Raw genomic sequence first — 15,471 nt, forward strand, 5'->3', positions numbered from 1 at the left:
GATAAACCGCAATCGCGACAGGGCTACAATCCGACCTTTATCAAAGTCGGAAACGTGATGGTACGCATTTCTCCTCCTTACACGAGGTATCACAACAACGTTTCACCAGGCAACGCCGGTCAACTGCTGTTTGTGTATGAGAAATCGGTTGGAAACTTTCCTCATGTCAGCACGTTTTAGGTGTCGCCACCGGCGCCAAACTCGTGTGAATGCTCTGAAAAGCTAATCATTTGCATATCACAGCATCTTCTTCGTGTCGGTTAAATTTCGCGTCTGTAGCACGTCATCTTCGCGGTGTAGCAATTTTAATGGCCAGTAGTGTAATACTAATAACAAGAAAAAGATAAAGGAGCAAAATAAAAGTTAGAGTTTTCTTGAACAAAAAAGAATTGGACAAGTTGATTTTCTAAAGTATCGTGGAATAACTACTGTCGTTAATTTCAGATTCAGTGACACACACACACACGCACACACACACACACACACACACGCACACACACACACACACACACACAGTAGTAATGAGAGGATAAAGACTAATTAAGTTGTGCAATAAATTTCAGCTAGTAGTAGCAAATAAACTGTTCAAACATTTCAAGAGGAGGAACTATACGTAGAAAACACCGGGAGGTCCGGGAAGATTCCAGCTGGATTACATCTTGTTCAAACAGTAATCGTGAAACAAAATATTGAAATGTAATGTGTATCCAGAAGCATATGTAGAATCAGATTAAAATTTAATAATGGTGAAGAATAGACTAAAATGTAAGAGAGTCGTTCGGAAGGTTCGGTGTGGAAAGAAATGGGATGTAGAAGTACTGAGAAATGATGAAACACATTTAACGTTCGCTGAAGACGTGGATACTGCGACAACAAATACCACAGTACGCTGTTCAATTCAAGAGAACCGGACATCTCTAAAAAATGTAATGTTGGAAAGACAAACGTAAATAATAGGAAGCTAACTGCGAAGAAACCTTCGGTAACAGATAAAATATTTCAATTGATCGACGAGAGGAGGAAGTGCAAAAATGTTTAGGGAAACACTGAAATACGGCAACATAAATTGCTCAGAAATTAAATAAATAAAAAGTACAAAGAAGCCACGGGGATAAGGCTGCAGGATGAATTTGAAGAAATCGAAAAAGAAATGGTTGTCAGAAGGAATGACTCAGCATATAGAGAAGTCAAAACAATTCTACTGTCAAACGCAGAGCAGAGAGCGGATACAAGGAAAGGGTACATTGAAGACCTCTGTGAGGGGATGAATACTTGTCTGAGGACGTGATAGAAGAAGAAATTGGAGTCGATATGGAAGATATAGCGGATCAAGTGTTAGAACCAGAATTTAAAATAGCTTTGGTACACTTGAGATGAAATAAGACAGAAGGTACAGATTGCACCTCACCGGAATTTCTAAAATCGTTGGCGGAAGTGGTAACCAAACGACTATTCGAGTTGATGTGTTGAATCTATGAGACTGGCGATACAGAATCAGACTTTTGGTATAGTAATGAAATGAAACACCCACAGCCGTCATTTAGATGTTATTTTATTATATGACAACCAGTTTCGGTGACTCATACACCATCTTCAGGTCTGTATTCGTAAACAGTAATGATACCATCATCAACTTACCAACCACGCAAATACGAAAGACAGATTAAAAACAGAATAATAATCAAGGACAATACTCTATAAGCGAATTTACAGTAATCACTTGACAAAATGTAAATGTCGTGTGTGACTAGAGCTTCCCGTCGGGTGTAGGTGTGTAAGATTTGACGCCACTTCGGCGACTTGCGAGTCGATGGGGATGAAATGATGATGTCTAGGACAACACAACATCCAGCCCCGGAGCGCAGAAAATCTCCGACCCTGCCGGGAATCGAACCCCGGCACGTTATTTTTTTTTTAATCTTATTTTGTTCGTTTTTGTTCGTTGTATCTGCTCGGGGCGGACGTCGCAAGACACCCGTTTCAGTTCGTCGTTGATCCATTAACTCAGTTTTTTTTATTACAGAGGGCAGATAACCCTCTGGCCGAACACGCTGAGTTACCGTGCCGGCATTCTATCCACTGCACCAACTGTACAGCACAGCCCTTAGGATTGACATTCTGTCGCGCTGACCACTCAGCTACCGGGGGCGGACAGCATTTGATAAAAATCAACAGATACATCGATCGATCGCCTCATATTTAAAACAGAATTATCTCATAACGAATTTCCACTATACGTTGTGAAAATGTTATTTATTAATAAAATCGTTAATTAAATATTTCATGGTTATAAATTTGTAAGGTAGGTGATACACTAAACTGAAAAATCCTGATGTAACCTACCTATGTACTAAAATGGCTGTAGAAAATGTAAGTAGGCTGTTTAGGTTTTTTTTTAATTGGTAACGCCACCTCTGTATGAAAATCACTGGCTGTGCTGTGTGCAGCCTGTGGCTGCTTTGCATTGTTGTAATACTCGCCATCGTAGTGTTAGGCAGCTGGCTGTGAACAGCGCGTAGCGTTGCGCAGTTGGAGGTGAGCCTTTAGCAGTGGTGGATGTGGGGAGAGAGATGGCGGAGTTTTGTAAAATTGTCCAATGGGGATATGATGATATCAAGGTAAATACATTGTTTGTTCTCTATTAATATCTTTCATTTGCTAACTATCCCTATCAGTAGTTAGTGCCTTCCATAGTTTGAATCTTTTATTTAGCTGGCAGTAGTGGCGCTTGCTGTATTGCAGTAGTGGGAGTAACGAAGATTTTTGTGAGGTAAGTGATTTAGTGATTTGTGAAAGGTATAGTTTAATGTTAGTCAGGGCCATTCTTTTGTAGGGATTTTGTGAAAGTCAGATCGCGTTGCGCTAAAAATATTGTGTGTCAGGTTAAGCACAGTCTTGTATAAATTTTTCAAAAGGGGACGTTTCAGAAATAATAGATATATGAAAGAAGCTAGAACATCAGAACTTAGTGATACCACACAGGATATAAGACGAGATTAGTGCTGGACTTGAACTTCTCTCCACTGAGAGATGCGCTTGAAAAACTGTAATTCGTTACAATGACAACTACGTGGTAATTCCTACATGTAGATATCATTTTTTCGAGGAAGCTGAAAGCTATTAATTTAGAGATACGTATGCCATTTATAGTAAGGGCAACTAAATCACCTGATTTTTATTTTCGTGAAACAACGTGTTCAGCAGTGAAAAACATGCATTTGTGATGCCAGTTGAAGGTCGTATGTGGTACCCTGCAGGCGACACCATGATTACCTGCGGCGCCCATCAGCCTTGAGTGTTGCCGTCCTATAAGGGGTTCCCCGTATGCACCTCTATCAACGTGCCGGCAGTGGTGTAACAGAGTTCATTTTGGTAGTCGTATATTTGACTGTGCATTGTGTGTTATAGTGTACTGCATTAGTACCTTTAAGTAAATCCTCCTGAAAAGAAAGATCGAGTTCCCATTTTTCTGACGTGCTTTTTGGCTTCGAACTTCACAGAAACACGATCTCTATTTCGTTAAGGAATGTCGAATTTGAGACGTATCTCTAACCACAACGAACACAGTATTTTGTTTTCCATGGTTCCGACTTTCCAATGCGCGAACGAAATTTTTTCTCTATGTTTCCGATTTTCCAGTATGCGAATGGTAGTGAGTGCGACATATTAACAAAAAACGATATATACAGCATTCTACAACTTTGTATAGTGTCAGTATATGAAAACACGTTTTTTTACCGAATCGTGAGGTAAGTGCTAGTTCACACCAAATAACGAAGTATCGGTTCCTGCTGATGTGTGTTACGTATGGTAGTCTTCAACTATGCAAGTTACCTGCAGTTCACTTTGAAATGTCTACGCGCATACATTAACTATTTGCTTCTGTGTTACACTATAACCACTGCATTCGTTTACTTGGATGAAAATATTTTAGTTGCCTTTTGTAACTTAATTTAGTTTACAGGTGAAACCCAGCATTTTTCAGATTTTGATTCAATGCAAGTAAGAAACAGCGATCTCATTTTGCTACTGCAATCGTGTACGCACAATGTCTTGATAATACAGCAGTTGTTAGCGTACATTCAGCCACCTTCAGTAACGGCCTGGTGCAAATTGTATTCAAATATTTGTGACGTGACACATAGTATACCACAGAAATGACGATGGGTAATGTAGGCCTGAAATCCTGTCAAGATATTATATAAATACGCCGCCTTTAATGACAATAAAAGTCCATAAATAATTCGTTCAACTGCGTTTTAGTCTTCCGGATTTCTCGCTGTTGTTGTCATTTCCCGATGGAACTTGGTCTTATGAAGTGTTAATGCAAATGTTCTATGTAGCATTTATCTACTTCTTATGATTATCGTCCTATTCACATTTACGTCTTATGTATGACAGTTATAATTTAAGCATTTATCTACTTCTTATGATTATCGTCCAATTCACATTTACATCTCATGTATGGCAGTTATAATTTAAGCATTTATCTACTTCTTATGATTATCGTCCTGTTCACATTCGTCTCCTGTATGGCAGTTGTAATTTAAGAGTATTTGATTTACTGTGAATTTCCTGTGGCTGTGAATTGAGTGTGCTATTTCATACACTTTCAGTTACTGCAGTTACGTGCTATCATGGAAGCGGAAATACAAGTGAAAATGTATTGTGTTTGTCATTGCAGAAATATGCATTTGTTAACTGGATTACACACAACTTAACAAAGAAAAAAAAACTCAATATTCTTCTCTACAGAGCGAAGTTTCGCTTCTGCTTGTCTGTAGCTGTAAGTTTTCTAAGCGAATAATGTTTACAGGAAGGCAGTGATTTTAGGACAGGACCATTATCACCTTTTTCACATCTCCACGATTTCTCTTAGTCATTCGATAGGTCATTCGTAAACTGTGTCAACTGAAGAAGGATGACTTAATTTTTAGTGAAAATTATGACTTCAGGAAACAAGAAAATTACTTAAAGATAGATAATTTTTTTTGTTAAAAGTAATATCATTTTTTAATCACTGTAAACGGCATGAAGTATTTAAGCTCTGTGGTATGTTAGTTTTGAGCAGGCTAAAGATTACGTTGAGTAAGCTGAATATTCTGTTGCTCTCTCAACACTGGTCTTACTGTACTCAAACTTTGATCTCCCTCTACAATATGTAACCCACATACTTCCCTACGTTATATAATTTGACCATTCATCGATATCTCAGGATGTGTCCAATCAAACGGTCTCTTCCTGTGTTTAAGTTGTGTCATAAATTTCTTTTCTCTTAAATTCGCCTGAATGTCTCAGAATCAGTTAGCCGATCTATCCACCTAATCTACCGCATTATAATGTGGCAACATACTGTAAAATTTTCTATTCTCTTCTTGTCTGAACTATTTACCGTCTATGTTTCACTTCCTAACACATGAATTTATACTTGACGTTAGAAAATTTCTCTTTTGTTGTTAATCTACATTTTATATCATCTCTTATTCGGCCATTGCCAAATATTTTTCGGCTCCTAATAACAAACCTCACTGACTACTTTCAGTGTCTCATTTCCTAACATAGTTCTCTCGGCATAATCTGATTTAGTTCGACTACATTGCGTTATACTTGTTTTAGTTTATCTTCTGAAGATACTAGCCACCCCGTTCAACTGACCCTCCAAGTTCTTTGCCATCTGTGACAGAGCTAGAATTTCATCGACAAACCTGAAAGAATGTTTGTTTTTTTTATTCCTGATTTTTAACATCTTTTCCAATTCTCTCCTTGATTTCCTTCAGTATTAGCTCAATGTATAAACTGAATAACATCGGGGATAGGCTACAACCTTGTCTCACTCCCTTCTCAACTGTTGCTTCCTCCTCGTGTTCTCGGTTTTCATAATTGCGTTCTTGTTTCCGCAAAAGCTGTAGATAACCTTTCTCTCCCCGTACTTTTTCCTTGCTACATTCAGAGTGTATTCCAGTCAAATCATCAAAACATTTCTCTAAATGTGTAGATGTTATAAACTTCGGCTGGGCTCTCTTCACTCTATCTTTTAAAAATCTCGTAGGGCTACTATTGCCCCGTCTTTGTGTGTCCATCTTTGTAGAAGATGATGGCTGCGACGTTGGCTGGTCAATTTGACTTAAACAGCCTTCAGCTGTAAATGATGAACTGTTTATTGAGCTACCGGTTTTAATGTTACATTACGACTTCATCAGGCCCCTGTACAAACAATGTAATCCAGCGTAATAATCAAAAATAATAAAAAGGTCAATAATCTGATGATGATGGGACAAGTAAATATTGCCAATGGGTCATGCCCAAAAGGTATATAAGAACATATAAAAATATATATGATCAACAAAATTCAGTTCAAGCAAGGTATCTCACCAATGCGAATGTCATAATTAGTAATATTAAAGTGGAATCAATGTAACGTAATTAAAAGTAATAGGGATCAAGTATACATGGTACCCATGCCATATAAAAAGTATAGAATAACAAGGATCAACACATATCAGTTGAAAGTTCACAGACGGTAAATGACAAGTTTCAAACAATATAGGGTGTTTCATTTCTGTAATAATAAAATAATTTGAAACGGACTGCCAGAGGTGGCTTTAACTAACTTCCAATACGTAAACTACCTGAGTAGCATGTAAAAGATAAATACGACGTTCACAAAAAAAATCATAACTACATAATACTATATTCATTAAGTGAATAAACCATGTGTGGGCATGTAGGCACTCGATCACGTTAAAACTGTTTGCACATGAAGTGACAACTTGATGTTGTACCTACGTACCCACCCATGCCTCATTTACTTCTACATCTACATCTACATCTATACTCCGCGAGCCACCTTACGGTGTGTGGCGGAGGGTACTTATTGTACCACTATCTGATCCCCCCTTCCCTGTTCCATTCACGAATTGTGCGTGGGAAGAACGACTGCTTGTAAGTCTCCGTATTTGCTCTAATTTCTCGGATCTTTTCATTGTGATCATTACGCGAGATATATGTGGGCGGTAGTAATATGTTACCCATCTCTTCCCGGAATGTGCTCTCTCGTAATTTCGATAATAAACCTCTCCGTATTGCGTAACGCCTTTCTTGAAGTGTCCGCCACTGGAGCTTGTTCAGCATCTCCGTAACGTTCTCGCGCTGACTAAATGTCCCCATGACGAATCGCGCTGCTTTTCGCTGGATCATGTCTATCTCTTCTATTAATCCAACCTGGTAAGGGTCCCATACTGATGAGCAATACTCAAGAATCGGACGAACAAGCGTTTTGTAAGCTACTTCTTTCGTCGATGAGTCACATTTTCTTAGAATTCTTCCTATGAATCTCAACCTGGCGCCTGCTTTTCCCACTATTTGTTTTATGTGATCATTCCACTTCAGATCGCTCCGGATAGTAACTCCTAAGTATTTTACGGTCGTTACCGCTTCCAATGATTTACCACCTATGGCATAATCGTACTGGAATGGATTTCTGCCCCTATGTATGCGCATTATATTACATTTATCTACGTTTAGGGAAAGCTGCCAGCTGTCGCACCATTCATTAATCCTCTGCAGGTCTTCCTGGAGTACGTACGAGTCTTCTGATGTTGCTACTTTCTTGTAGACAACCGTGTCATCTGCAAATAGCCTCACGGAGCTACCGATGTTGTCAACTAAGTCATTTATGTATATTGTAAACAATAAAGGTCCTATCACGCTTCCTTGCGGTACTCCCGAAATTACCTCTACATCTGCATATTTTGAACCGTTAAGAATGACATACTCTTTACCTAGTTATGATTTTATTCGTGATTCGTCTTTAACATGTTCCTTAGGTATTTTAAATAGTGGAAGTTCGGTACATTTAACTCTGGCAGACTGTTTCAGATTATTTTATTAGTACAGAAGTGAAAGACCATACATTGTTTCAGATTTGTCATTTACTGTCCCTTAACATCCAATACATTTGGGTTGATTGTTATTATTCAATAATTTCCATCTGATTTGGGTATAATATATACTTTTTCTCTATTGCTTTGAATTATTTTATACGGACTCCACTTTAATATTACTGATTATTACGTCCACATTGTGAGACACCCGGCTTAAATTGAATTTTGGAAATTACTTTCTTTTAACCTGCCTATTACATTAAGTTATTCTTATGTGTCTATTGTATGACCCGTCGACAATACTTACTTGCCCCAAACTGTCGTTCGTTCATCAGATAACACATAGATTACACACGTTACACAAATACACGCTGGAAACACGGTCTTGGTGAATAACGACCTCAGCATTTCACAGTGTCATTGCATTACCAAAGCTCTAAAATTTTATATAAGGGAAAAGTGAAAATTTTCTGTTCTCTTCATTATGGTTGATAGTTAGAGCCCAAATAGCAAAATTAATCTACTAGAAATGGTTCAAATGGCTCTGAGCACTACGGGACTTAACTTCTGAGGTCGTCAGTCCACTAGAACTCAGAACTACTTAAACCTAACAAACCTAAGGACATTACACACATCCATGCCCGAGGCAGGATTCGAACCTGCGACCGTAGAGGTCGCGCAGTTCCAGACTGAAGCGCCTAGAACCGATCGGCCACTCCGGCCGGCCTATCTACTCGTATATTATTTTTTATACAGCGCCTGATGACAATGTAATGCATCATCGGAACCGGTAGCTTAATAAAAAATTTAAAATTCACGACTGAAGGTGTACTGCTGTTTACTATTGCCTCTCGTGTCCCTAAATTTCTGCAGAATCCGAAATGATGTTCATCAAATCTGGCTTCTATCAGGCTTTCCATTCGTCTGAAAATAATTCGTGAATATTGTGAAACTCAAACCGGAGAAGAATGCCGAAACAGGATTTAGTGGAATGATATAAACGTGGAGAAGAGTCTGTTACGAATGATTTGGTCTGTGATGCTCTATGTACAGGTACGGACAGCACAAAGACAGGAGCCGATCTGTGAAACGTGAAAACACCCTCAGACTATACGGAAGCAACTGTGGGCGATGAAATCCAGAATGGCTGCAACGTTTTTATTTCCAAGTTGAAGAGTATGTGAAAGCAAAGTGGTGTTACTCACCGAGGAGGTTACCATAGAATATGGGGGCGGGAAGGAAGGCGAACAGGCTTATCAGGACGATGCCGACTCCCATGGCAGCAGACTTGTCCTTTTCGTCGACGCACCTGAAAACGTTAAAACAACGAAACAAATGTAAGATGTTTGGGCTTACGCATGACACCTTCTTTCTTACACTCAGACTAAGAGTCCAATAAAGATTTGTGCGAAATACACTGACGGAAAAGAAACCGCACCACCAGGAAGGAGCCGGCCGGAGTGGCCGAGCGGTTCTAGGCGCTACAGTCCGGAACCGCGCGACCGCTACGGTCGCAGGTTCGAATCCTGCCTCGGGCATAGATGTGTGTGATGTCCTTAGGTTAGTTAGGTTTAAGTAGTTCTAAGTTCTATGGGACTGATGACCTCAGACGTTAGGTCCCATAGTGGTTGAAATGGCTCTGAGCACTATGGGACTTAACATCTGTGGTCATCAGTCCCCTAGAACTTAGAACGACTTAAACCTAACTAACCTAAGGACATCACACACATCCATGTTCGAGGCAGGATTCGAACCTGCGACCGTAGCAGTCGCGCGGTTCCGGACTGAGCGCCTAGAACCGCGAGACCACCGCGGCCGCCGGTCCCATAGTGCTCAGAGCCATTTGAACCAAGAAGGAATTGTGTGACATAAACGGAAGTTGTTACGGATGTTTCTGCACCTGACGGATGATATCTCTTCAAATTTCGCTCCAGTCGCATAACAGTGGCGCCAGAATGCCTTTAAGACGACAAAGACACCATTGTCCACACCTCACTGAGTTTGAACGAGGTCGCGTAATAGGGCTACGAGAAGCTGGATGTTCCTTCTGCGATACTGCAGAAAGACTTGGCAGGAACGTAGCCGCTGTACATAACTGCTGTCCGCGGTGGTCACAAGAATGTACGGTCGCAAGAAGTACGGGCTCCGGATGGACACATGCCGGGAAAGAAGACCATAGTTTTCGGCGTATGGCTCTGGCGCATTGTATTACATCTGCAGCAGCAGTCTGGGCTGGCGCCACAGTGATACAACGAACTGTAACGAATCGGTTACTTCATGGACAGCTCCGATACAACCGCCCCATAGCGTGCATTCGACTGAACCCAGACCACCGCCATTTGTGACTGCAGTGGTGTCAAGCGATAGATCATTGGAAGGCAGGGTGGAGGTTTATTGTGTTTTCGGATGAAAGCTGGTTCTGCCTCGGTACTAGTGATGGCAGTGCAATGGTTCAAAGGAGACCAGTTGAGAGCCCAAACCAACCTGCCACCGGCCGCTGTGGCCGAACTGTTCTAAGCGCTTCAGTCTGGAACTGCACTGCTGCTACGGTCGCAGGTTCGAATCCTGCCTCGGGCATGGATGTGTGTGATGTCCTTAGGTTAGTTAGGTTTAAGTAGTTCTAAGTCTAGGGTACTGATGACCTCAGGTGTTAAGTCCCATTGTGCTTAGAGCCATTTGAACCAACCTGCCTGCGTGCAAAACGCACTGGGCCTACATCAGGATTTATGGTCTGTGGTGCGATTTTGTACTACAGCAGGTGTACTTTCGCGGTTATTTCGCGCACCCTGACTGCAAATTTGTACGTCAAGCGGTTATTCGACCTGTTGTACTGTAATTCAGAACAGCATTTCAAGGGTTGTTTTCCAACAGGAGAACTCTCGTCCACATGCATTTGCAGTGGCTTATCTCACGCTTACATTAACCTGTGACCTTGCTATGTTAATCACTTAAATATATTATCTGCACAACTATATTCCCAAAATTTCATTACTCTACATTAATAATTTTTTGGTGCTGCGATTTTTTTTCTGTCTACGTACTTATAACACAAAACAGCTCAACTATTGTCAATAACAAGAACGATGAAAGGTAATAAATAAATATAAAATGATAATTGCATTCATTAATTTATTTTGTCAAATGACCATGCATCAAGTAACTAACGTTCTCAAGGAAAAAAAATGAGATAAAGGAAGTCTTTGCTCAGAAGTATTCTGAGAGTGTAAGTCTGAATCGAATTTGCTGGTGTGCCTGGTGCATTTAGTAAAGAGTTAAAGCGCGTCCCTCCGTAACATCACGGCAGCATCACTTAGATGGACACTAACACGTGCATCGTAGACAAATTTTTAACTAGTGCTTTTAGAAGATCACTGTTAAAAGAAGACTCGAGACGCGACATACAGTGATATTAACGTCATCTTGTTGTGGTTACCGATAATTTAGTCTTTTACATTCTAGTTAAGAACAATCACGGTATGCGTAGCCTAACTATTTCTGTTTTCGAGACAGTTATTATATTATATGTAAATGAAATTAACTCAACCCTCTTTATTCTTTTAAATACATCCTACAAATTATCATTATCTTACCATTTCATTGTGAGGCTATCTAGTAATTATTCACTAAAACCGGGTTGATACCGTAGCCTACACAATATTGCAAATTATATATGAGTCACTCCTGTCCTTTTATGCACATACATAGACAGAATCAAAAATTTTAGAAAGAGATAAATGAAATAATAGTTACACAAATTAACTTAAACAAATAAAAAACCATTGTTTTGCAATTCTTCAGATCACTCAATACAAATAAAACAGTTATATATGAGACACAACAGGAATGATTAAGATGGAGAATAAACCAGTAACAAGCCTGAAATTTCCCGTATGACAACAAATACAGATAAAAGAGTGTAAGTGAGATAGCAACAAAACTAAAGTCATGCGTGTAAGCATAAAAGACAGCGGCGCTTATTCGTCTGACCTGTTTCAAGTTTAATAATACACGCAATTAATTGTGACATTAATTTAGTAATCACTGAATTAATCATGATATATGTTTACCAGGAACCGGCCTTCTTAATTCCATCGTTCTACTGTACTGCACAGAAATACACTGAATTTTTTTTTCTCTCAATTCAGTAGCTTCGTTCCCCGTGAATGGAGTTACTCTAGAGCAGCCTCTGTTAATTATAACTCACGCTGGATGAGTGTGATCAGCCGAATTCATCATTTTGACAAAAATCTTCTCGTTCTTCAAACGGATGACGCAGAGCATCCCTTCAATAATATGATTCTACACAAGTGAACCTTACGCAATGAAATTTAGGTAGCTACATGTTGGAATGACGAAACACAGTGATGGAAATTAGTATAAAGAGACGTTGTTATTTATGAAAAAAAATGTTTGTTCAAGTATTTGGTATTGCACGCATTTTTCTCGTACAGTTTATAACAAAGAAAAACAAAATACATTCCCATTTTACCATTAGTACTGGTACTTTAGAAATTTAATGAAACAAGACAACTTTAGAAGTGGAAGTTGATATAAACGCACTTCTGAATGTTGTTAGAATAATTTAACGTATACAATATACAATTATGAGCTAGTATTTAGTCGAACCTTTAACATTAGTACTGGTACTTAAGAAATTTAATGAAACAAGACAGCTGTAGAGGCGGACATTGATATAAAGGCACTTACGAAACCGAGCGAGGTGGCGCAATGGTTAGCACGCTGGACTCGCATTCGGAAGGACGATGGTTCAGACTCGCGCCCGGCCATCCTGATTTGGGTTTTCCATGATTTCCCTAAATTACTTCAGGCAAATGCCGGGATGGATCCTTTGAAAGGCCACTGCCGAATTCCTTCGCCATCCTTCCCTAATCCGATGGGACCTATTACCTCGCTGTTTGGTGCCCTCCCTCAAATCAACCAGCACTTACGAATGTTGTTAGAACAATCTAACATATACAGTGTGTATACCACAACTATCACCTACTAATTAGTCGAACCTCTATTGTTCTTAATAACTGCGGAACTCGTCTTAAACTACGACTGTATGAGGACAGTGATCTCATCTTCCGTGATTGAGGTCCACTCCACTCGAATTGTAGTTTTCAGCTCGGTCACAGTCCCAAATTGTCGTCAAACGAGTAAACACGTCGTGCAAGGATTCTACATAGATTCTTCATGGCATTCTTCTAGTCAGCTCAGGAGTGGAACTCCTTTATCATGAAACCACGACAGCCGTGCGGTTAAAGGCGCTGCAGTTTGAAACCGCAAGACCGCTACGGTCGCAGGTTCGAATCCTGCCTCGGGCATGGATGTTTGTGATGTCCTTAGGTTAGTTAGGTTTAACTAGTTCTAAGTTCTAGGGGACTAATGACCTCAGCAGTTGAGTCCCATAGTGCTCAGAGCCATTTGAACCATTTTTGAAACCACGACTGTGTCTTGGCAGACCTGTGACTCCCAGCGTTATTGTACTGGCATAGTAAACTGTCATCGTCGAATTCCTCATACATACGAACGAATTCAATGTCAAGCATTCCTGTATAATGATCGTACTTCATCTTGCAGTGCAGCCATGCTATGTTGGACGTACCATTAACACAAGATGCTTCCCAGATCTTAGCTTTGTCACCGCCAATATTTCTGCTCATCCGAACGTGCTCCTCTGTTTGGAGATCATGACAGTAATACCGAAAACCATCTGGCACATGGAAATTAAACTTCTTCTGATCACTAAAAATTACTTCGTTCCATTCTGCGGTCCACGGTATACGTTCTTCTTCAAACTTCATTCGAGCCTCCTTATGCGCATTGTTTAAAGGTGACTTACGTTGCTGTTTCTTGATTCGCATCTTGAACCAGGATTTGTCTAACATGTCTGGAAGTGACTGATAACTGCAGATCAGCCAAAATTTGAAAGGAGCACAAGCCGTCGACTTTTCATTTATGACAATCAAACGTGTATCTGATGCTGACAGTTTTCGTCTCCGGCCATATTTGCCATTTTTGCCAAACTGTGCACCCAATCGGACAAAATAATCAATAACACAAATGGAACGCCCTAATTTCTTAGCAATCTGGTGATTAGACAGGCCCACTTCTTTGTACGCCTTAATACTTGCTTGCTCGTTACCCGATAGAGGCTTTCCACGTGGCATTATCACAATAATTACCCCACGACGTTAGCAGACACACCTCCAAATTGTAACTCTAGCGACATGTTGACATTCACAATTGTGTGTGTCACCTAGTGGACCTGCCCTTATGCCACATCCCGCCCCTCCCCACCCGAAAGACCGAGTTTTTTTCAATTTTTAAGTACTCGGCCTAATTCTCATGGTGAAATGAGAATGTATTTTTTTTTGTTCTGTTGTGAACTGTACCGGAAAAATGCGCGCAATACCAAATAAGTATTTTAATTACAACCTTGGAGGCGGGGGGGTTGTGACCATGAAACTTTTAGTTGTTTTAGCACTTTTCCACACATTATCCCTTAGATGTGCCTAACTTTTCCAACGATGGTTGACTTGTCGATGACCTTGATGCAGAAGTCTGAACTTGGGTTATCCAGGAAACATTCCCCTTGAAAATCATCTCGCAGTCGTTCTGGAAATGTTTACCTCACAGTTGTTTCTGTGTACTGGATTACACCGATTACGCTGCGTAGTTTCCACGAGGTGCATTGTCTTGACAGCCTTCCTTCACCTTCTCCGGCATTAGTTAATCCACGTTTCCACTGCTTGCTTTGTTCCTTTGGCTCTCGGTCATAGTGACGAAGGACTGCTAATTCATGATGATTACGCTGCTAAAGAAGTCATCGGGATTCGCATGACAAGGCAGTAAAATTTCCGCTCGGTTTGGCGACCGTCTTCAGTGAGTATGAGCAGCCACGGAACCCAGCTGCCGGTGACTTTTGCTATGTTCAAAACGTCATACAAAATGTTGAAAACTGATTCATGACCGATTTCCACTCTTTGCACTCTAGTTTCTATTGTGATACGCCGGTATTCGAGTATCGGAGTCTCTTGTGTATGAGATGTTCTGTCACTTGAATGCTCATCATTCATCCTTTCTTTGGCGGCATCGGAACCGTTTGTGAAACTTAGCAGCTGTGTCATATTTAAACGAGCCTGCTATAATGAGATCAAAAAACATCGTGAGAAATTTCCCTTGCTTACTATTGTGCAGCGTAACTATGGGATACCGAGATGAACGCGTTCGAGACTATTGTTCAGTACATGCAGATATAGTGGGGCGATCTTCTGTCTAAAACAGAGAGAGACTCCCTTTCTTGTATTAAACCTTTAAACTATCGGTTGTTATAAGTACACTGACGGAAAACCAATAGCAACACCAAGAAGGAGCTGTGCGACAAAAGCGGAAGTTGGTAGGCGTGTTTCTACGTATGAAAGGTGACGTTTATTCAGATTCGTGCCAGCCGCAGTGGCCGAGCGGTTCTAGGCGCTTCAGTCTGGAATCGCGCGACCCCCACGGTCGCAGGTTAGAATCCCGCCTCGGGCATGAATGTGTGTGATGTCCTTAGGTTAGTTAGGTTTAAGTAGTTCTAAGTTCT

General features: G+C 40.4%; 1 protein-coding gene across 1 annotated transcript in view; it reads right to left on the reverse strand.

Moving 5' to 3' along the window:
- LOC126245300 (solute carrier organic anion transporter family member 74D-like) overlaps positions 1-15,471 on the reverse strand; it is a 100,973-nt gene that overhangs the window by 7,476 nt on the left and 78,026 nt on the right. The window contains exon 9 of the mRNA XM_049948303.1: positions 9,089-9,192. Within this exon, the coding sequence (XP_049804260.1) occupies positions 9,089-9,192 (104 nt within the window). The remainder of the gene's footprint in view (positions 1-9,088; positions 9,193-15,471) is intronic.

This window comes from Schistocerca nitens, chromosome 1 (genome assembly GCF_023898315.1).
Source record: "Schistocerca nitens isolate TAMUIC-IGC-003100 chromosome 1, iqSchNite1.1, whole genome shotgun sequence".
NCBI classification, from domain to species: Eukaryota; Metazoa; Arthropoda; class Insecta; order Orthoptera; family Acrididae; genus Schistocerca; species Schistocerca nitens.